The following is a 23,804-nucleotide window of genomic DNA, read 5'->3' as shown; positions in this document are numbered from 1 at the left end:
GTTACCCTCACACCCTGTATATGTCTTTCCTACGAAATTATTATTTACTGCTTATCTCCTGTTTTCTTAAATACTCACCAAGCCAAGTTCTCCTAAGTTTAGTTAGCCACTCCACTGGGCCTTGTTCCTTATTTGCAGCAGGGTTCGTATTGCTTGTGACATTCTGTCTGAAAGATACAGTGGTGACAAAAATGTATCCTCAATGATAGCAAAATTAAATGCTCCTCAAGGCTCCTCATTTGGTGATATACCTTTGAAGAGTTTTCAGGATGTCCAAGCCCTACAGCACGCTGTATGAGGACCACCGGACAGCAGTGGTTCTTGGCGGGGAGGAACTGAGGAGATAAGAGGTCAGAAAAAGATTCTAGAAAGGTGAACCTGCTCCCTGTTTCCCCCTAACACTGTTTTCCCCAGGTGTGGCAGCAACTGCCACACCCCAGAGAACTCCTCTTCTCTTAGACCACAGGGCCCTTAATCGTGACCTCTTTGTCAGCCTGACTTTCCTGAGTAGAGCCTGGCACCCCTTCTTTTGTGTTTCCCTAAGGAGCATCGCTTGTGTTTAATTTTACGAAGACTGTAGAGCTCGTGTAAATTGCCCGCATGGTGTTATATGATAAAGCGCGCATACACACAGAATATCTTATTGGTGAGCCAGATTTCTAAGCCCATGATTAATGAGCTAAAGGTGTTTAATGACTATTGCAGTATTTACTTTATATATGTGTGTACGTGTGTGTGTGTATATATATATACGTTTATATATAATATGTAATATATATAACATACATATAATGTATACATGTATATTTCTTGCAAATAATTAATACCCCCCAAGAGCACATACATTGATGAATGAAGGTATTGGCACACATGCAGAAAAGAAGTAAATAGGAAATTTTTACATGTAAGTAAAAGTAGGAGTATTTTAAAAAATGTTTTGTTACTTGATAGCCTGCCTTCTGGGATTGTGAAATGCTGATGAGTTTGACTGCGGATAAGGGGAAAAGCTCGGGATCTCATTTGAAGCCCTTCCTCATTAAAATACCAGTTTGCAGCATCCAGGGGGACTTACTTCAGTGTACTGCCTGAGTTTAAGATTTATTTATATGTATATTGTACTTGTTTCTACTTCCTATACATACTTAACAAAAGTATTGAGTTTTTAAAGCATGTAGAATACCGCTGTTATTTAAAAATGAGGTACTTACTATTTTTCACAGCAATTATTCTCAAGCTTGTTTTGCCTGTGGACAGGGTAGCGGGCGGGGGCTCTGACCACAGCGATCAGCCGTTTGGTTCCCGCGCCTGGTGGAACCGTGGTGGGTCCATGATGGAATCGTGGTTTGCTTTCGTGCTAATACAGCTTGCATATGTGTGACTTACTTTTATTTCAATTATCGTTTCATTTTTTTACAATCTTCAGCATGTTGGAACAGGATGCCAGGAGAAAGAATCCTAGTGTGAACCCCGCAAATCAGAGGAGGCATCTTCTAGAATTTTCTGCTAAAGAGGTGCAAGACACATCAGATGGTATCATCCAGAAAACCAGCTACAGGTTAGAAGATGGCATGTCTCTGTCTGTTACGATGATTTAAGGAAACTGCCGTAGAGAATGATCTAGTATAACTTAATGTCTAGATTCTTGATGCACGATTTTAATTAGTAGAACAAACAAGTTATTGAGGCCCTTGGTAAATTTTACTGTGAAGGTCAGTTCTGAGAGTAAATTTACTTTTGAAACTGTTCTCCGTTTTGAAATTCTTGTAGAGATGTGGCCTTAAAATCTCAGTTTACGTGCACTTCTATAGACACTGAGGCGCATACGGCATATACACATTACGTTATACGTAATGTTTCTAATACAGTTTTTTATCCCATGATTACAATATAGTGTATCTAATAGTGTCGTCTTGTGATGAATGCAATATGGCGGAATTTATTTTTTATAAATTGTGTTTATTGTGACCTTTGTTGAATCTCCCTCGCTTGTTACAGTTTAGTATTGTCTTAGTAAACTTCTGTATGGCTTGTCAACAGTAAAGGACTTAAAATTTTATGAAAACACAAGGTCCGTGTTATGTAAACTAGGAGAAGGTTGTAATGGACGTTTTTAAAGCTGTATACTTTTTATCTTCGTTTCTCTGTGTCACTAGGGCCGAGTGGAGCTGGGTCCTTGATCAGCAGGGCAAAGGGAGACCCCAGCGTGGCAGCCGCCGCACAGCGTAGTGCTGTGGGACCCCCGGAGATTTGTTTACTTGTAATTCTGGCCAAGAGCTGTCGGGGAATACTTTCTAAAAACATTTTTACTGTGACAGCCAGACCACTGAACGAAATTATTCCCGTAGTCCTATGGGCTTGTGTCCATTTAGCCTTCCTAGGAAAAACACTAGTGTTCACGGTCGTAGGAATCTGCAGTGTGTAAAGTACGATGTTGAGTGTGGCGGAGGGTGCAGAGAACTACTTGGCGGTTAGCTCCGCGCAGCGCACGTGATGGGCGCTGTAACGTGGGGAAATGTTATATAAGATTTCTTGTTTTTTTTTTACATGCCCAATTTAACTGTACTGCTGACCTACTGAGCTTAGTGCTCACTTAACAGTGTCTTTAAACATTGCTAGAGTTTAATAGTTTCTGTCATTTTCAGAGTAATTTGTCCAAGTTTGCCCCACATGTTCTACATGTAATTTTGAGTCCTGTTGTCGTCCACGTGAGATCCATCAAAAGTCACAACCCAAATGTGATAGTGTTTGGATTTATGAGAGTGGAGACTGTGCCCTTTAGGTACATATTGCTGGTCGTTAAAAAGTGGAACAAGCTATTGATTGTATACTTGCAATTAAGTCAGGGAGCCTTCACTAGAATATTCTTTACTTTGAACTAACCACAGAAGAAACCTTCCTCGACCTGTCTGTGGTAGAGTAAGGTGACATGGAGAACACAGTGCTCTGGTTATCCTAGTCCGACCTAGGTATGTGAATGACCTTCTGGCTGTAATTTGTCAGCTTTCAAAGTAGTATATGAAATGCAAGCCATCTGCTGTCCCCCACCCCAAAGTCAGCATGGCCTGTGCCAGCTGCCTGGTGTTGAGGGAAAATAAATGGACACGGTTATGGATTTTTGGCTGCATGCAAATCTCTTGAAATATCTAACATTATTGAGCAGCTTGGGAAATTCAAATAGGTATCAGTCCGCCGATTTGATATTTTTACTTTTATCATTATAAATCCTGAATAGAAGATACCAAAACTGTTTGCGAAACGTTCAAAAGTGGCAAGTACGAATCTGTTTTGCACTGAATTTTAAGTGGTTTGAAGTGCCATACATAGCCATGGCACTTTATTTTTTAATGCATTTACTTTTTAATCTGTGTCATTTTTGAGGAGAATGTTGAGAACTGGTTCAAATCAAAAAGGAGTAGATTATAATCCCATAATTTATAATACTACATTCTCTTATCATTTAGTAACTAACTGCATAAGTTTCCAGTTTTAGAAATGTGTGATATAATACAAGATAACCATACAATTTGTGAACCAAACTGGGACACTTGTAAGCATGAATATGCTGGGATACCTGTAGTGCTAAGTAATAATTACGTGGGGCCATCAGGCCAAGTCCAGGGCTGTCTTGGATAAATGGGAAGCGGAGGTTACCCCGTGTATAAGGCATCAGACACAACTGGTCTTTATTCCAGGAATCCTCAGTAACTCTCCCTCCCTAGCACTGTCCTCTGCTTTAGTGACTTACTTGCTGAGATGTTTTCTGTCGATGTGATGTGTTCGCAAGCGGCCTAGAACGCGGGCCTCCTCGGGGTTAGTGTGGATCTGATTGTCTCCAGATTGCACGTTGGCTCAGACTCTCCCTTTTCTTTTCCCTTCAGCCCCACCCAGGTCCTTCCTGGTATTTCTCCTATCAGATTTTTTTTTTCGTTTCCAAAGAATATTTTTGGCTAATAGAACAAAGCCGGTTAGCAAAGATGTGCAGACATTATACTAGGGCTTATCATATGGAAATAAAGTTCTAAATAAAAAATATATTTTCAAAAGTAACTTTATACTTCTCCGATGGACAGAAGCTGTATTTTCCTAGGTACAAAGACCTGGTTTTTTTAAACTAAGGCACACGAGACAGGTCTTTGGTGGTGGTGGTGGTGTTTTTTGTTTGCTTTTAGTGTAGCAAACAGCCTCCTCTTACAGGCATTTAGTTTCCCAAGTACAAAGGAGAGGGTTTTTTCCCCTTCTCCCTCAACACTTAATTTCAGGGTGACATGTGTGCAGTTACTGCCTGTGTGCTGCCATCTCTGTGTTATTCCAAACATGGTAGTTCCCAGTGGCAGAAGAGAGGACATGGAGAATGTTCTGGTGTAACTTGCAGGAGGAATGGTCCACATGTCCTCAGCTGTTGTGTGTGGCTTACACAGCAGTCTGTAACTTTAATCTTCTGAAGTTACTTTTCTGCTCTGCCAAAATTATTTTTGTCAAAGAGGCCAGTTATTTCAGTGTTGCCACATTCAGTGGAAACTTCTGTCTTCATCTTGATCTTTCCTCCACATCTGGCCGTGTGGATCCCTCCTGCCTTGAAAAAATTCTTCCCTGTGTTGCTCCATTTTTCAGTTTCTGTCTTTTTCACGAGCCTCTGCTTCAGTCTTGTTTCTGGGCTCCTCCAAATCTCATCATCTGGAACTGTGGACTTTTTAGTTTCCTTTCTGCCTATGTGACTCGTCCGTAATTTAGCACACAGCCCATATCTCTGTATCCTGACAACTCGCAAACTTAGGTTTCCCACCCGGATGCCCCTTCTGAGTCTCCACACTCCTCTGCCCCGGAGTTTCCTTGACATCCCTTGTTTTAACATGTCAGACTTCACCCACGCATGGCGGGCCTCTGCGCCCCTCTCCTTGTTCGTCTCCCAGCCACTGCTGTACAGGTCTTCCTCGTTCTGCTGCTGCTTCAGCCAGAAACCCGATTCCTCCCTTTCAGCAAGTGCCATTGATGCTCTTTCCGTCCGTTCACTGCCCTCCGTCTTCACCGGCAGCACCTGAGTCGTGCTGTCTCCGCTCTCGCCTGGATTAAAGCCGTCTCCTGACTGGCCTCCCAGTTTCCCCTTCAAATCCGGTTTTGGTGCAGTGGCAGGGTGCAGGCGTAACCTGGAATGCATCACGCCTCTCCTTAACAGCCTTCTGTGGGCTTCTCATTGTGTTCAGTAATTCCTCATTATAGTCCGGGCTGCCTCCTCGCCTGTCTTGTGCCTCCCGCACCTGCGCACAGCCCTTCAGCCGGTGAGTGCTCTTCCGTAAGTTCCTTAAGGCCACGTCCTGCCCACTGCAAGGCCACGTCCTCCCCACTGCAAGGCCACGTCCTGCCCACTGCAAGCCCACGTCCTCCCCACTGCCTCTGCCTGGAGCACAGTCTCCCCAGTTTCCACAGCACTGGCTCCCTCTCATCCTTTAGGCCTTGACTTAAGTACCGACCCCTCAGACCATTTCATCCAGAGTAGCTCCTGCCACTGGTTTTCTCTGTCTAGCTAGAGTCTTTCTTTGGATTTATTTAATGTGTTTGTTCCCTTATAGTTGGTCCACCTTCCCCCTTAAGGTCTTTGAGGGGAGAGACTTCATTTTTCTCGTTCCCCGGTGGATTCCTAGCACAGTACCGGGCACATGGTTGGGGTGTAGTAAATACTGGTTGGATGAATTAATGAAAACTGAATCTAGCCATGTCCAATTTTGTGTTTACATTTTTTCTTTTCGAGTTTTAGCATACCATGTTTTCTGAATCCAGAGCATGAGTGTCAAGAAATTCAAGACCAGATCTCAGATTTTTTTAGTGAGAAAGGTTAAAGTAGCAGAGTGAGGACAAAAAAAATGCGGCTCGACTTCTGATTGACAGCCTGGGTTGTGCTCCCTCCGTCGCACCCTTGATGTGAACTCCCCTGCAGTAGATTAGTGTGACTGTTAGGAAAGTGGATTTTTTGAAGCTAATGGAGTAATTGGTTAACTTTACTTAGATGTTTTATTAGTGATTCAGATTTTTTCATGATTCTAAATTAAAAAAAAGTTTAATTTGAGAGAGAGAGGGAGCACACATGTGAGCAGGGGTGGGGCAGAGAGACAGAGAGAAATTCCAAGCAGGCTCTGCACTGACGGTTCAGAGCCCAACATGGGTCTCAGTCCCACGAACCGTGAGATCATGACCTGAGCCGAAATCAGGAGTCAGACATTTAACCGACTGAGCCACCCAGGTGCCCCGTGATTCTAAAATTTATATTCAGCTTTTCAACACTTTCAGTTCTCTGCCACCAAGTGTTTATGCTTCTCCTTGCCCCTGTCATGCACAGTTTTCGGGAGACTTCAGTTTTGTTATCACAGAATTGTGCATGACCGTGAAACGTTAGTCCTGGTCACATGATACTGTCTTTCTATGAGTTAGTGGGTCTGTCCCCTTGCTTCCCCCATTGCTGTGTCACCTGTGTCCCAGCAGCTCTGCATATGCCTTGAGCTCATTGAACACACGGGCCATGTGTTACCGTCGTTTCCTTAGTTTTTGATATGTAGCGATTGCTCCATAAACGGTGGCTGGGTAAGTGGCAGTTACCCTGGCAGTGTCTGCAGAAAACAGGAAAGTGACATTTGTGCTCTGTGGCCTCCACTCCCTCCTTTTCTATTGCATTTGCTTCTGTCTTGCTGTATGTCCTACTTAGTATTGTTTTTATTTCCATGAAATGTTAATGCTAGTGATGATTTTCTTATAGCAGACTCCTTAAGGAATTTAAGACCTGAGGAGATGTATTTTCTGCGTGTGTTTTCCAGATATGATCATTCTGTTTCGAACGACAAGGCCCTAATGGTGCTAAGCGAAGAGCCGCTCCTCTACATCCCTCCCCCTCCTTGTCGGCCTCCGATCAACACCACAGAATCTCTCAGGTGAGTGCTGTAGGTGGCTGCAGAAGCACCGAGTGCGCTCCTGGGGTTAGCTTTGAAGGCTCGAAAACTACTTGTGCAGATTGATGAAGTGGCAGAGAGGATCTCTGATTATTTGTCGGTGACCACGGGCATGTCAGTTGTTGTCCCGTTTCCCCACCAACCTGATAAAGATGGCGACGGGTCTGTCTTGGGTGAGGGCCTTGGGGTTGCCTACTTAAGCATGCCTTATCTGAGTGATATTAATGTAAACATTCAGGATGTTAGACTTGAGGGTGGTAACACTCACGCACCTTTCTCTCCAAGTTAGGAAGGTACCAGGGTGAAGAGTGGCGATTCTGGAGATAGGGTCCCATGAGGGCGCCTTCACCCTTCCCTGTCTCCTTTTCCCTTGAATATTTTCCTGTGATTTTGGATTTTATCCTTGAGCCTCAAAGGCTCCTTCAGTTCTTTAAGTAGTAATCAACTGTAGGTAAGTGAGCAGAGCCTCACATCTTCACAGCTGCCGTGCAAGTAAGCACAGTAAAGGGAACTGGTATTTGAACTAGTACCTTTTATATTCCCAGTGTTGGACATATTGGGTTATAGTGCACTGAAATTTATCCCCCTCTCCCCCACTAGTTTTTCCTGAGCCATTGAGTTCATTCTGTCCCTTCTCCCCAAAGAGCATGGTTTTCAAAGGCTTTAATGCACCTCTTGCTGTCAGGATCCTGTGGCTTGTTGAATGCTCTCCCGTGTGGCCAGTGTTGGTGTTTATGTAGCCCAGGGGCAGAAATAGGAAATATTTTCCTCGTGAAAAAGCTTGTGCATCCAGTATTTATGTTTGGAAGGTATTTAGCTATTTTTTTAAAAAATTTTTGAACTCACGATCAAGGAGGCTACTGTATAAAAATGCATGTCATGTTAAAATGAACTGGACCTGTAGAATATGATTAAATTCATTTTCAACCTAGAGTGAGATGTTTGTTTCTCTGAAGCGTGTTTAACAAAGCTGTTTTATAGGTTAAACCATGAGCTTCGAGGATGGGTCCACAGGCATGAGGTGGAAAGGACCAAGTCCAGAAGAATGACGAACCATCAGCAGAGGACCCGCATTCTTCAGGTTGGTTTGTGCTTGTTGCTAAACAGCAGTTGGCACGTCTGTTGGACGTCTCCCCTCAGATGGCTTGCTTTCTTCCCCGGGAAGCGTGGGAAACTTGAACTTCAGTTGCTTCCCTCTGCGTCCTGCTGCCCCACATGCGGCTGGCACTGGCGCTGGCGCCGTCCGCCTGGGTTCCGCAGCTCGGGCAGGGGCCTCCGCTTGCTCTCTCCCTCACGTTTACTTTCAAGCCCGGGCTTCCTGCCCGTGGGCTTGTAGGGCACAGGATTTTAGCACGCATGGTATGATAAATACTACTGTTCGTCTCCTCTGTTCCGAAAGGAGGCTGTTGAAACAGGCCAGCTTGGACGTGGAGGCACATCTTCAAGGAGCACATTGTGAACTTAGACACGTGGGGCTACAGGTTAATGACGGCTCATACTTAGAACCTATTTAGTTGGGCTTCTTTTTTTTTTTTTTTTAACATTTTATTTTTAAGTAATCTCTGTACTCCGCGTGAGGCTCGAATTTGTAATCCCGAAATCAGAGGAAGTCACATGCTCTCTCGACTGAGCCGGCCAGGCGCCCCCGTTGGGCTTCCATCTTGATGTGGTTTTACCGCACAGCACTGTGTGTGGTCCTTGCAGCATCCATCAGGTATTCACTGTTGCTTCTGAAGTGCTTAGGCTGCCAGCTGGCGCTGATACGCTCCCTCCCCACAGCACCTGTGGTAGTGATGATGAGCCAGCTACGGTTCTAGGTCCTGGGGTATGGCAGTGAGTATGATAAAATCCCTGCCTTCATGGAGCCTGCATTTTGGTGGGAGAGACACCCAGTAAACGAGTAAAGTGAAAACAGACAAAGACAAATACTACATGATCTCACTTATATGTGGAATCTGTAAAAACAAAACAAAACAAAACAAAAAAACAATGAAAACAAACTGAACTCCTAGATACAAAGAACATGTACAGAGGCTGGGGGGTTGCAGGGTGGGTGAAACAGGTGAAGATGGTCAAAAGGTACAAATTCCTAGTTACAAAATAAAAAGGTTCCAGGGATGTAGTGTGCAGCATGGTGACTATAGTTGTTAATACTGTATCATATATTTGGAAGTTAGTAAGCAAGTCTATGGTTAAAAGTTCTCATCACAAAAGAAAAAAATATTTAAATATATTCAAAGTTAGGAATTCTCCAAAAATAAAAATAGGGTTGGAGATTAGAGGTTAAATTGAGAGATGAGTGGCCATTTTAGATTGAATGGTTGGAGAAGGCTTCTCTAAAGAGGGGTCAGTATAGTAATTGCCAGGGTAGTTAATGCTAGTTGTTGTAAACCACTAACCTCAACATCTCAGCAGCTTAATGGAATAGAAATTTGTTGCCTACCCACACCAAGTCTGATATGGCTCTCTAGGATGCCTTTTTTTTTTATGTTTATTTTTGAGAAAGAGAGAGACAGTGTGAGTGGGGGAGGGGCAGAGAGAGAAGGAGACACAGAATCTGAAGCGGCTCCAGACTCTGAGCTCTCAGCACAGAGCCTCACGCGGGGCTCGAACTTAACAAACCTTGAGATCATGACCTGAGCCAAAGTCGGACGCTTAACTGACTGAGCCACCCAGGTGCCCCTAGAATGCCTTTTCTTTTTTTCTTTTTCTTTTTTTTCAGCAATGACTAAGGAATCCAGATTCTTTCTACTCTGTGACCTCAACAACTTGAAATTCTTTGCTTCTAGCTTTGGGTGTGGGGAAGAGAGAGCTTGGAAGATTATGCAGAATGTTTTAGGGATCCAGCCTGGACTTAGCCAATGTTCAGTTGGCTAAAACTGTCACTTTTCACAGCCTCCCTTGCAGTAGGTGAGGCCAATGTCATTTTCCTGTGTGTTCAGGAAAAAGAAAAAGGATTGGTGAGAACATTGCTTTCACAATAGCAAAAAAATGAATTAAACAATGTAAAGATCCAAGGGAGAATCTAGAGAAAGAGCTTCCAGAAAACTGGAACAGCAAATATAAAGACCCTCAGGAGGAAACAGTGTGGATATTTCAGGAACATGGAGAAGTTGTGTAAGGCTGGACTGCAGTATCCGGGGGTAGAGGAGGAGAAGCTGACATCGGAGGGGCAGCGGGGGCTACTTCACGTCAGACCTGAGGCTGCGGTGAGAACTGTGGGTTCATCCCAGGTTTGAGAAGACAGCTTTGAGAGGTTTGCACAGGGGAGGGACTTGGTCTCATCTATATTTATATTTTAAAGTTTTAATTATCTTATTTTGAGAGAGAGCGAGAACATGAGTAGGGGAAGGGCAGAAGGAGAGAGAGAGAGAGACAGAGACTCTTAAACAGGTTCTGTGCCCAGTGCTGAGCCCCACGTGGACTCTGGGCCAGAACCAGAGATCATGACTGAGCTGAAAGCAAGAGTCAGACACTTAACCAGCTGGGCCACCCAGGCACCTCTGATCTTGAAGGAATTAACGTAAAGAAGATAATTTTGTTTTTATCTCACAGCCTTTAAACATGAGGAGACATGTAGTTTCATCTCAGGTATTACCTCTTTGCATTCTGGGGTGTATATCTTTTCTGTAATGAGCTTAGACAACGATCAGAATTGTGGGACTCGTCGCTGTTACAGAGACAGGAATGCCAGGGACGACTCTCTGCTTGTCAAGGGTGAAAGAACTTCTTGGTCCGAAGGAGAAGGATCATTCTGCTTATGCTGTTGTCAGTACCAAAACACACGAGGGTTTCCTCGGATCCCCTTTCTTAGTGTGGAGAGCTGTACCTACTCTGCTTAGTCTTCTCTCCTTCTTTCAACCCTCTTTGTCCTCACAGCCACTTTTTCCAGGGGCTTAAAAGGTTCCACTAGTCAAGATATTATGTACATTTGACAAATTGACATTTCTTTGAAATATGTGAGCTCTCTTAAGCATTATATCCTTGATTTGGCTTGTCCCATTTCATAATTCTACTTTTTCTAGATTGTGAGTCCAGAAACGGTAAAGGGGCAAATTAGTGAACATACTGTTCAAAATGAAGGTAAAATAGGGGAACCTGGGTGGCTCAGTCAGTTGGGCCTCTGACTTTAGCTCAGGTCATGATCTCACAGCTTGCGAACAAGTTCGAGCCCCACATCAGGCTCTGAGCCTATAGCTCGGAGCTTGGAGCCTGCTTCAGATTCTGTGTCTCCCTCTCTCTCTCTCTGCCCCTCCCCTGCTCATGCTCTCTCTCTCCCTCTCTCTCTTTCTCTCAAAAATAAATAAAAATATATTTTAAAAATTTAATTAAAAAATTCACCAGATATTTAATCTCTTAATTTTAAACATTGTTTTTATCAGCTAGCTGTAATTTAATTTTGGCTTTATTTACTACTCATAAACTATCAGTAAGCTTACTATCTTGTATTTGTTTTTCTTTTTTCCTTTTTTATTTTATCGATATATATATTTTTTAGATGTTTGTTTATTTCAAGAGAGAGTTCCTGAGTGGGGGAGGGGCAGAGAGAGAGAGAAGGAGAGAATCCCAAGCAGGCTCCACGCTGTCAGTGGAGAGCCCACCGCGGGGCTGGATCCCATGAACCATGAGATCATGACCTGAGCCAAAATCAAGAGTCGGTCGCTCAATCGACTGAGCTACCTAGGCGCCCCTCATTTTATTGATGCTTTTAAAATTTTTGTTTAATAAGCATTTATTGAGGGGTGCCTGAGTGGCTCAGTCGGTTAAGCGTCTGACTTTGGCTCAGGTCATAATCTTGCAGTTTGAATTTGAGCCCTGAGTCAGGCTCTGTGCTGACAGCTGTGATCCTGGAGCCTGCTTCAGATTCTGTGTCTCCCCCCACCGCATCCCTCCTGAATGAATAAATGTTAAAAATATGTATATAAAAAGCATTTATTGAAGGGTATGTCAGTAAATTTATATTTTAGGTTTACTTATTTTCAGAGAGAGAGCACGAGCAGGGAAGGGGCAGAGAGAGACTGAGAGAGAGAATCCCAGTGCAGAGCCTCATGCAGGGCTAGAACTCATGAACCTGTGAGATAAGAGTTCTCTCTCTCAAAAATAAACATTAAAAAACAAATAAGTAAAAAAGCATTTATTGAATACCTATTATATGTAAGACCTACAGTAGATTTTCATACAATAAGATCCTTGACTTTTTACAGAGTCAGAAATTGGAAGCCCAATATTCATCCCTGCATATTGGTTCCATTCACTAAACTGTTCCCTCTTTTTTTTTTTTTCCCTTTAACTCTTTGTATGTTCTTCTCTTTTAGCATTTATCACATTGTATTGCTTCCACATGTCTGTCTTCCCAGTGCATGTCATAGGTGCTCCATAAAAAGTTCCATTACTGATGGATGGATGGATGGATGGATACAGTAATGAACAAATGCTAATAGTCTTATACACTTACTTAAGCCACGTTGACAGGGTAATAATAAGGTCACTTCCTAACATAATAATTAGTAATGTACCCTTGAACTCTGTCTGATCCCCTTAAAAAAACTCTTCAGAAGATTAGTCTACAAAACTGGCAAGGAATAGAAGAAGGCTTAGTGCAAAGCAGATGCTAGAAGAAGACAGGTTCCCAGTATAGCATATGTGGGCCACTAAGTTTCCAGACTGGGGTGTTCTCTGGCCAGGAAAGTCATCGCTTTTCTCTTTAATCTCTTTAACGCTGGCTTCGTCCATAGGTACATTTTGGCATGAAGATCTTTGTGTTTAATTCGGTAAACAATAGGATCTAATTTCATTATGGACCTTTCACACTTCAGGAACTTGCAATGGGAGAATAATTACTTTAGACAAACATAAGTTGTTATGTGTTCAGTAATATTTGTATGACTTGGTCATAAAACTTGTGGTAATTGGACTAAGCTCTTGGGCTGTATTTTTAAACTTTATGGGAAATGCCTTAAAGTTTTAATCTCCTTAAGACTCCTCCGTCAGCCCAGAGTGTGACCAGAAGAGTTCTAATCTCTCTGCTGGTGTTTATTTATATGAACCTAACCTGTCAGAATACTCATGAAGAAAAAAAAGCATATGAACACTTTAATTTTTTTTGATGTTTACTTATTTTTGAGAGAGAGACAGAGCATGAGCAGGGAAGGAGGCAGAGAGAGAGGGAGACACAGAATCTGAAGCAGGCTCCAGGCTCCGAGCTGTCAGCACAGAGCCAGATGTGGGGCTCAAACTCATGAACCATGAGATCAGGACCTGAGCCGAGGTCGGACGCTTAACCGACAGCCACACAGGTGCCCCAGTATGTGAATATTTTAATGAGAGTTTAGTAAATGTAGAGTGAGTCACTACAGGAAGTCCCTCCTATGATTTCATTATATGGCATTAAATCTTTTTTTTCTCCTAGGGTGCTCTGGAACAGGGCTCAAATTCTCAGCTCATGGCTGTCCAATACACAGAAACTTCAAGGATCAGGTAAGAAAGTGTGGAAGTTCTTGGCTGAGGAATTTTAAATACCTAGTATTTTAGTGAAGTTGAAAAGCACATTTCCCTTCCATCTTAATTAAACTTGTCACCAGTGACTTTTCTGTTAGTTCCCATAATGCTCTGCTTCTGAGCAGTCAGAGTAAACCCAGGTAAGTTCAAGAGGTTAACTCTGATTCCTTAAATACAGATTTAGTCAGAATGCTGTTCAGTCATAATTTTGCTGTACGATTGAAACATCTGTAACTCTTGTGCTTGGTTTGCATCTGTTTCATGAGCCAAGGAGAAGGGAGTGTTATTTTATGAATGTGCCAGGTGTCTTGCTGAGTGCTTTACATGCATTTTATTCCTAAATCTGTATAATGACTTAGAGTGTAGATACCACAGTCCTTACTTTATGTAGAGAAAAACCGGGAAAGTCACTTAGTTTTTCTAAGCCAGAGTCGTCGAACCAACAGGAGGCAGAACCAGCATCAGACCTGTTTGACTTACGTTTTTTTTTAATGCTTTATTTTTATTTCTGAGAGAGAGAGAGAGAGAGAGAGAGAGACAGCGTGAGCAGGGGAGGGTCAGAGAGGGAGGGAGACACAGAATCTGAAGCAGGCTCCAGGCTCCGAGCTGGCTGTCAGCACAGAGCCCGACGCGGGGCTTGAACCCACGAACCGTGAGATCATGACGTGAGCTGAAGTCGGACGCTTAACCGACTGAGCCACCCAGGCGCCCCAGACCTGTTTGACGTAAAATGCATTTCTCACTACACTGATGCTGCTTAAGATTTTGAAGGAATCCAGAAGGAGTGCTGTATCTAAGGTTGACCTGTTTGGACCAAACATATCCAACTAAAAGGAACGGTATTACGCGAGGCAAGATAGTGTCATGGCTAAGCTGCTAGCTTTTGAATTGGGCAGAGCTCAGAACATCTCTGCCACTCACCTGCTCTGTGGATCAAGCAGGTTACCTTAAAGTTTCCTCATCTACACAGTTTTGGCCTCACAGAGTTGATGATCAAATTGCATAATTTATTTGGAACACTTCGCATGGTCCTTGGCATGTTCAAAAGCTGGATACGTTGATGGCTGTGTCCCTGCAGTGAAGGCAAGAGCCTCAGGTTCTGTGTGTAGCTCTCTCCCACAGACATAGAGCTGACAGTTTATTTACTATTAATTTCACGTTTACTGAGCACCAGCTGCGTGTCGGACCGCGTGCCTGGAACGGAGAACACAGGCCCAGTGCGAGGTGAAAACTGTGCATTATCCCGTTAACTGAGAATCACTGTTAAGTGGCAGTGAGCAGTATATCGGCGACCACGAATGTTTAGAATCGGGAGATACAGTGTTACCTTGTAGAAACAGGTAATTCAGATATGTTAGTGACTGATAACGTCTCCAGTGATCAGGATATTTTGTTCATTCTCTATATGCATATTTAAAAATATGGTCACTTTGTGATGCATCACTGTGACGGCATTGTCACTTTGTGACTAGTCAGAAATGTTTTTAATCCCTGCATCTTCCTATCAGGTTTGCTGTGAATCCAAAACTGCTTTAAAAAAAAGTCTTTAAAAATGGGTTCTAAATGAGTTACCTGGGTATTCTGTATCAGTGAGTCTACCTACTCTCTAAAATGTATTTGTGCCCCCAAATTGGTACCCAGGAGGCTGTTGTGGCCATTTGCAAACATGCATAGACGGTCCTGTGTGAGGCTCAGTTAACAATTAGCAAGGCGACTCGGCTCATGCTGTAAACAGATTTCTTTCTGAAGTTTGTTGAGTGCCAAATTTTTCACATGTTAGTGCTTTTTATTGGTGATTTCACGGTCTAAAATGGCCCTGAAGCACAGACCTGCAGGGCTACCTGTTACTGGTTAAGAAGGCTGTGTGGTGCCAAGGCGCCTGGGGAGCTCAGGTAAGCGACCGACTCTGGATTTCCACTCAGGTGGTGACCTCACGGTTCGTGAGTTCCAGCCCCACGTCAGGCTCTGCACTGGCAGTGCGGAGCCTGCTTGGGATTCTCTCTCTGTCTCTCTGTCTCTGTCTCTCTCTCTCTCTGCTCCCTCGTCTGCTCCCTGCACTCAGTCTCTCAAAATAGATAAAGTTAAGAAAAAAAAAAAGGTTGTGTTGTGCCATATGGGAAAACGTACATATTAGATAAGTTCATTCAGGCATAAGTTACAGTGCTGGTGACCTTGAGTTCAGCGTTAATGCATGAGCGGGATACATTGAAGAAGGTGCCTTTAAACGGAAACCCAAAACACGGTTATAGATTAATCAGTTGACAAAAGTGCTGTAGGTAGGGGCTTGTGGGAACCTAACCTGCTATTTCCCTTCGGAGAACGGTTCAGTATTTACTAATTCACTGTTCACACCGACTTTGTAGAACATAACTACCATGTAGAATAAGAATTGATTGTATATTCATGGGCGCCTGGGGGGCTCAGTCAGCTGAGCATCCGACTCGGCTCAGGTCATGATCTCACAGTTTGTGAGTTCGAGCCCTGCGTCGGGGTTGGTGTTGACAGCCCAGAGCCTGGAGTCTGCTTTAGATTCTGTGTCCCCCTCTCTGTCTCTCTCTCAAAAATAAACAAACATTAAAAAAATAATAAAAAAAAGAATTGGTTGTATATTCAAAATAATATGGGTATAAGTGGTTTAATGAGCAAATGGAATTATTTCAAAGAAAGTTCTTTTGACTCATTTATAATTTTCCTTTTAGATCTGGCTTTTTTTCCTCTTAAAGTTTGATAGAAGAACATAAAACATAGGTTGTCTGGAGAAAAATGAAGCATTTTTAAAAATTCTCCTTTAACTTCTGGGCTTTGCCTTATTGTACTAAGTAGTAAAAGACTGAGAATATTAAAAACTACATCAAAATCACCTGAGTGGATCTTTTGGGGCTATGTTGTGGCTGCGGTATTGTAATTTTAGTTCTGATTTTCCGAAGGCACTGACGTGTTACTTGTGCTATCTGTGGCTGGCATTTGTTTAGTGACTCCTACAAATCTGGGGGCCCATGCTTGGTATTTCACGTATGTAACGTCTCTGGCCGCAGCCATCCTGCAGGTTTATCTGCTTATCCTCATTTTAGGGATGAGGAAACTGAGGTTGCCCAGAGGTTGATTTCCCCAAGAATGCCCCCTTGAGGAGTGGAGAAGAAATTCAAAGCTGTCTGTCTGTTTCCAAATCCCACCCTCTCCCCACCTTTCACACAGCCTTATAGACAAGCATGCCTTCACAGATTTGACAGAGCGGTGAGAAGTAACTTTCCCTACGACTGAATGTCTAGTACCAAAAATTTAAAATCATGCAGACCAATGCAGAAATCTATTTTCTGATACTCTTACTATCTTTATGTGCTTTGTAGTGAACTTGAGTTGCACTTTTTAGAGCTTTCCATTCAGAAATGAGAGTTCTCGCTTTAGTGAATTGGATCTTACAAATATCTTGACCTTGGGCTTTTCAAAATGTTATTATAAAAATTACTGCCAAATACTGCTAATATTTTGGTGGAGAGATTCTTACAATTCAGACATAGCCTTAGCACGGGGGGTATTTTTGAGAGGATATGAAATTTTCTGGTTTAAGAGCACTTTGCCCTGTTCTTCCTTCAGTAGGAACTCAGGGAGTGAGCTGCAAGTGTACTATGCATCACCCAGAAGTTACCAAGACTTCTTTGAAGCCATCCGCAGAAGGGGAGATACATTCTATGTCGTGTCATTTCGAAGGGTAAGTTCACTTTGAAAGAATGAAGAAGATGGTTGTTTTTCTTCAACTTTTAAGTGATTTTATTTTTATTTTATGCTGACATGAAGAAGATGTTTTGAGTGCCTGCTGCATGTAGGGCATTGAGCTAAATACTGTAGGAGGCAAAAAGATGTGAGAGATAGAAAACAGTATGAATAAATTATGACTGGAACATTCTGCCTCAGTTCCGTAATCATGCTTGTTTCGGAGCTGTTGAGCATTGTGAAGATGAACATGGAACTGATGTCAGGCCACAGGTTTGGAAAATACGAACAGCTTATTGAGTTTTACTCTTTGTCATTCCTACATCCATACTGTTTGTTTTTAACAAGAGAAGTAAGAATATAAAAAAAAAAAAATACATATCTGTTTGGGCTTTGTGGTGGCAGTCTTGTTTGGTTATTGAGAAATAGACTTCCCAAATATGGGATTAAGGTCATGGGCTGGTCAATATATTGAGATGGAATGTTTGGATTTATGTCCCTAAGACTTCCTGTTCTTCTTTTCCGTCTCCCTCAGACATTTACTTCTCTTGACGAAGAATGTGTTAGTCAGTGGATGCAAAAGGCAATGTGTGCATCAGCGCTCTTGGATGTTACAAACGTTAGACTAAATGGAAATAAGACACATGGCTGTTTGCATTCCATCTACGTTTCCTAGAAAATGAAAAAACATTTTTCATAGAGTGGCCATGTGAATCTCTCTGTTACAGTGCTGTGTGTGAAACCAGGAACACATGAATGAGTTAGAATTCCTGGGTGGTTTGCATCCTAGGTTTTCCTTTTTTTAATTTTTATTTATTTATTTGTTTGTTTAAAGAATGGTGAGGCGGCGCTGTTAGAAATAAGTGTATGTCAACCATGGAGCAAACAGTTCATTCTCTGGTTATGGTCACCACTATCTAAAGTTGTCAATTAATTCTTTTCCTAAGGTATAAACATCTAGTGGCTCAGAATTTTAGAATCTGAGAACTTTGACACTTGAAGGTTAGAGAAATAAAAAATGTCACATATGTTTAGCTGATAGTCAAGCACACTAGGAGATTTGGCACGCTTTAGCAATGGCATCTCATGATTTCTGCCTTTTCGCAAAGTTGCTTGTATTCAGCTTATTCTCTCAGACATAATTGGTGTATTTCTGTACTGTGTCAGCCTCCAAGTTCATTTCCAGCAGCTAGGGGGCAGCTGAGAGCAGGGTTTCAGCGGGGCTCCAGCTGTATCCCTGCTGAGAGCTAAGTATTTGCCTTCATGTCAGACCCCGTCCTGGGAAACGTGGAAAGAAAAAAACTAAACTTGAGACATGAGATCTAGCAGCACTGTGGTGTTAGAACGCATGTGTTCAAGTATATGTTTACGGAAGCTACTGCAGTAAAGTGTTTTTAACACTAAAATGGCTGAGTACTTTTTCATAGGTTCCCAACAGTTTCTCTATTATTTGATTAAAACAATATGTACATTACATATTAGAAGTGGTCAAGCCACGGGTTGAAGGCCTGGTTAGTAAGGTTTTTCTAGGGAAGAGAACAATAATCCTAGCTTTAAAGGGATTACATATACAAAGGAAGATGAATGGTGTTTTTATTTTAAACATATGTTCTATTTCTTGCATTTGTAAAAGCTCTTTCTCTTCAGTTTGCTGTGGAAAGTGCCATTGGAGAATTACTGATTTCCCCTCTCTGCTCCCAACCTTTTGATGTTCCAGAATAAACAGTCTTATGTTCTGGAAAGCTGTTAGGACTATCTCTTACATTCCATTTGGATTTTTTATTTCCTGATTAGTGATTTATCACGTCTTGGTGTTTTATGTCAAGGAACAGTAAGGGTAAACCTGAACTTCATTAGGTAACAGTAGTTAGGGAGAGACAATATCCCTTTTCATTTTGTCTTGTTTTAACAGTGGGGATATGTTAATTTTGCCACGATGGCTATAAACTGTGTCATGAGACAAGAATTCGGTTCTTAAAATGCTGGATGGTTCTTTTTATTCTTGCTAAAATGAAAACGAAACAAGTAGTGACCTCGTGCTTGGTTTCTGCTTCCATTTTTCAATATAAAATATTCTAACAGTTTCATCAAAAAGGTGAGGGCCATCATTTCTTGTGCAGAAGGATGTAGGCTTTTTCTCATTGACAGAAATTATTATAATTGATCCTATACGATTGCATTGGAATTTAAGAAATACAGAGATTCTAAAGCTTCAAGGTTTGGCTTAGTGTAAACGAGACATAATAGAGCCAATAAACAAGCCATATTATTTCATTTTATAATTGGATGTGTAGTTGATAAAATACTTTATTATCTAAAAAGGTAGACGTAGCCCTTGACCGTTTAGTATACCATTATTTAATAACCCTGCCCTGTCCCATATTCGTACCTCGTCACGCCCCACACTCCGTGCTCTTTAGTCACCTTCCAGTTGAGCTGTTGAAATAATTTTCTCCAGAGCAGACTCACTCTTGGACAACTGCTGACTCCCTGCTCCAGGCCAATAATCCTGTCAGAGGTTCAAACCTTTTCCTGTTCTTTTGACATGGCTTGAAGTTTTTGCCTCCAACTCAGCAACTCCCACCACTCCCTTTATTTAGTGCCAGGTGTTCATAAACTTATTTTCTGGTAAATATTTTGTCTTTTCCTCTTCTTTGACTACGGTTTGGAGCTGCAGTGGTGGGAAATAACTTTTTCTCAGACTTTCAAGTCGCTTTGAGTGTGGTCTGATACATTAGTAAGAAAAAATACAGTTAAATTTAATGTTTATTTTTTCTCTGTGTTTTCATAGGATAGTTTAGGGAGGGAGTAATTAAAGGACATAATAAAATGATTTCAAAAGCTCAGGACAGGAACAAATAACGCAGCAAGGCTCAAGCAAGGTGGGATAAGAGAACATTCAAATACTATTCTAGATGCTGCTCTCTTAGCCCCTAACAGGAGAGAGGCATTCTTGATCTTCCTGGAGGCAATTTCCCATTAAGAACAGCCTCTTTTTGATTCAGATGGCTGTGAATGTCAGTTCACCATATTATCCTCATTCATAAAAATTTTTTTAATGTTTATTTTTGAGAGGAAGGGAGACAGTGCATGAGCGGGAGAGGGGCAGAGAGAGAGACACACACAGAATTCGAAGCAGGCTCCAGGCTCCGAGCTGTCAGCACAGAGCCTGACATGGCTGTCAGCACATGAACCCACGAACCGTGAGATCATGACCCGAGCTGACTTCGGACGCCCAACCGATTGAGCCCCCCAGGCGCCCCAACCATATTACCTTCATTCTTGTTTGAGATTTCCTTTCCAAATGAGATGGACGCCTGCTTTTTGGAACACTATTTATTTTATATTTTCTGTTTTCACTACCTGTCCCTCAAGACAAAGTCATACACTTAATGCTGTTTTCCATCTGTTTCGGATGCATACATGACGTAACACCCATAAAGAGCCTGTGAGCTCTAGCTGTGTGCCCGCCTAGAGAGGTTTCTCCCTCCTTCCGAGTCCTTCATGTGTTCTAGATACAGCACCCTCTCTGAGGATTCTATGTGTTCTGAGGTCTGGCACCATATTTGGGTATTTTATTCCTCCTTGGCCTCTTGTAAAAAATTTATTAGCGGTATCATACGAATGGCATGGATTGTTAGGATAACCTTAAATAACAGGGTCTTACTGTAAGATACATGAGTGCTGAAGAAGCACAGGAAACTCACTCAGCTGCTAAATAGCCCCCTGTGTGTGTGCTTCATAGACTGGAACGTGTACCTGTCCTAGAGATCGGAGTAGTGGCTTGTCGTCCTTCCCGATCCAGCGGCGGTTTCAGTGATGCCAGGGCACTCCCTCACACATTGCTCATTTGGGCTTCCCAGATAGACAGGGGAGCTGATTGTGTGTGCGTGTGTGTGTGTGCACGCGCGCGCATGTACACACATATATCATCTATTACGTAGACTCTTATACAGATGGCCTGCCTTATGAGTCATGGTCCATTCATTTGTGACCAGGGAAAGAGGGTTGATTTCAAATGTATTCTCTTGCTTTGGAAGCCAGCAACTTTATGCAGAAGGAACAGCCTGGGGCCGCTATTCAGAAAAAATGATTGGGGGGAGCCTTTAGAGCTTCATAAAGTGTCTGTTGCACTACATAACCTGGCCTTTAAAAACAATTCTTTCTGGGGCGCCTGGGTGGCTTAGTCGGTTAAGCGTCTGACTTTCGCTTAGGTCATGATCTCGCGGTTAGTGGGTTCGAGCCCCGCGTCGGGCTCTGTGCTGACTGCCAGCTCAGAGCCTGGAGCCTGTTTCAGTCTGTGACTCCCTCTCTCTCTGACCCTCCCCTGCTCACGCTGTCTTTCTCTCTCTCTCCTAGAAATAAATAAAAATCTTTAAAAAAAAAAACAAAAAAAACAATTCTTTCTTACATTGGTTCCTAATTGTTTGATCTAAAAGGCTTGTCTTCTCATCTCTATCAGAACCCTCCTAAAGGCAGAAGAGTGTCAGATGCTTTTTTATTACCACCCCTGACACGGAGCACAGTGCCAGCCACTCTGTGTTTGTTTATTTTTTTAATTTATTGAGAGAGAGAGCAAACGGGAGGGACAGAGAGAGAGAGAATTCCAGGTAGGCTCTCTGTTGTCAGTGCAGAGCCCCCTGTGGGGTTCGAGCTTACGAACCATGAGATCATGACATGAGCCGAAAGCAGGAGTCAAACACTTTAACCGACTGAAGCACCCAGGCGCCCCTCGCTTCTCTGTGTTTATTAAGCAGAATAATTTTAGGTAATGGTTCACTAAGAGAAAGCACAGTGATGGAAGTGTGTTGTTTTTCATAATCATTAAGGGGAATCTTTGCATCTGCTTTGCTTAAAGAAATGGGAGTCTACTTTACCAATCCAAAGAATAACATAAGTAGTGCTGAATTCCAACAGAAAATTTAGAGGTAACCTTTCATCTGTCCCTTTATGGTGGCACTGGACAGAGATGCATCAGCTCCGTTCTTGTCTCTGAATCTAAGGTTTAGAGCTGCAGAAATCACCTGGCTGAAATATTTGACTGTGAAATTGAACAGTTAATAGATAGAACTTTGAGGTGCTTACATCCTCATTTTCTAGTAATTTGGCAGAAACGCTTTGGCGCAGATTGTTGCCTGACCTCGTGGCTTTCTTGTTTTGGAGAGGAGCTGCTGGCTAGTATCTTGTGGATTCCAGAGCCGGAGCCAGCACCTTGGAGCCTTGGACAAAGTATAGGCAAGGCTCTAATTGTTGCAGGGAGGTTGACTTGTGATGTTACTGGTTCAAAATGTTTGCCAAAGATGGACTCCCATGGAATGCCATAACAAGGAGTTTCACAGAATAACAATGATGTTTTCTAAATGTAATGCCTACATTAATACCTCATATATGCTTCGAAAAATGGTATCATTTTGGATGCATATTATTTATTTCTTGGAATTACTGTTTAGTGTATGAAATCTTCCGAGGCAAGAGGAATTTCCTTAGTAATCAAAGCATATTAGTCACTTTATAAAGTCTGCTTCAAAAGAATACAGCTCCTTTTGTTTGATGATTTCACAGCTGGAACATATACGCATCAGTCTTGGAGTTTGGTCATTTTCCTATCTCCACTTTCATTGCGTTTTAGCCAAATTCTTTTTCTAGATAGCAAAAAAACCCCCAAACAAACAAAAAACGGGAATAAATGAGTTTGGAAAGATACTCGCATTAAAGAAAAAGTCTTTATTTCAGAAGAGAGACTTTTTTTTAAAAAAAACCTCTTAGAACGCGTTTTTCTAATAATTTTTAACTTTGAAATCTATCTCATTCAGATTTGAAGCACATAAAAAATAGAGCAGAATTGTCTGAGTACCCACTTAACCTAGGCTCACTTAGTGATTAAATTGGTAATATTCTCTTTATCCATTTTCCCTTTCATTTCATTTATATGCAAATGCTGCCACCTTCGGTGTTTACGACCATTATAGTGCACAAACCTTTTTGACATAGTTTTGTTAGTTGCGTACAAGTAACAAAGTCAGTACTCCTAATCCTGTTTTACAGGTGAAGAAATTGAGGCAAAGAAAGGTTAAATAGCTTGTCTGAGGACACAAGAATTGTAAGCAGTAGAGCTAGGGCAATCATTGAGGTGTTCTAATTTAATTCAGTGATTTTTTTTCCTTTACATTCTAGTGTTGACCTTCAGACGCACTGCAGAATATGTAAATAGCATAATTACCCTATTCCTTCGAAGCCAGTCATGTTTCTTTGCCAAATCTGCTAGGCATTTTCTCTGGAGTTCCCTAATAACAATTCAGGTTTTTGATTACCTGATGATAGATTAAGTGCTTGATGAGGTTACACTTTCAAAATAGTAGAGAATAACCTGATGGTCTGCAAGGTTTCAAGCAGGGAATGGAATAAATAGGCATTGAGAGTTTCTGGTTTCTTTTTAAAACAGTTGAGGCGGGTGGGGGGGGGGGGTGGGAATCTATGTGTGTCTTAAAAAGGAAGTACCTGAGCCAGAAGTGATACTACTTTCATGACCGGTGCGCTAGAATGTCTCCTAGAAAAGAGCGGGTTTTGTGCGCGTGTTACATGCACTTTATTACGGATTCTGCATGGAGGCTGCCAGATCCACGTGACCAGGACCTTCTGATCTCAGGCTCCTTGTTAGAT

The 23,804-nt window shown here is 42.3% G+C and overlaps 1 protein-coding gene across 2 annotated transcripts in view; it reads left to right on the top strand.

Moving 5' to 3' along the window:
• ATF6 (activating transcription factor 6) overlaps window positions 1-23,804 on the top strand; it is a 191,596-nt gene that overhangs the window by 62,704 nt on the left and 105,088 nt on the right. For both annotated transcript variants that reach the window (XM_077760060.1, XM_077760059.1), the window contains exons 10-14: window positions 1,424-1,555; window positions 6,804-6,917; window positions 7,917-8,016; window positions 13,345-13,412; window positions 17,028-17,142. In XM_077760060.1, coding sequence (XP_077616186.1) covers window positions 1,424-1,555; window positions 6,804-6,917; window positions 7,917-8,016; window positions 13,345-13,412; window positions 17,028-17,142 — 529 coding nt within the window. The remainder of the gene's footprint in view (window positions 1-1,423; window positions 1,556-6,803; window positions 6,918-7,916; window positions 8,017-13,344; window positions 13,413-17,027; window positions 17,143-23,804) is intronic.

This window comes from Crocuta crocuta, unplaced genomic scaffold, assembly GCF_008692635.1.
Source record: "Crocuta crocuta isolate KB4526 unplaced genomic scaffold, BGI_CrCroc_1.0 scaffold133, whole genome shotgun sequence".
Taxonomy (NCBI): Eukaryota; Metazoa; Chordata; class Mammalia; order Carnivora; family Hyaenidae; genus Crocuta; species Crocuta crocuta.
The sequence above is the reverse complement of the archived record's forward strand: the minus strand, read 5'-3'. Positions and strand labels throughout refer to the sequence as shown.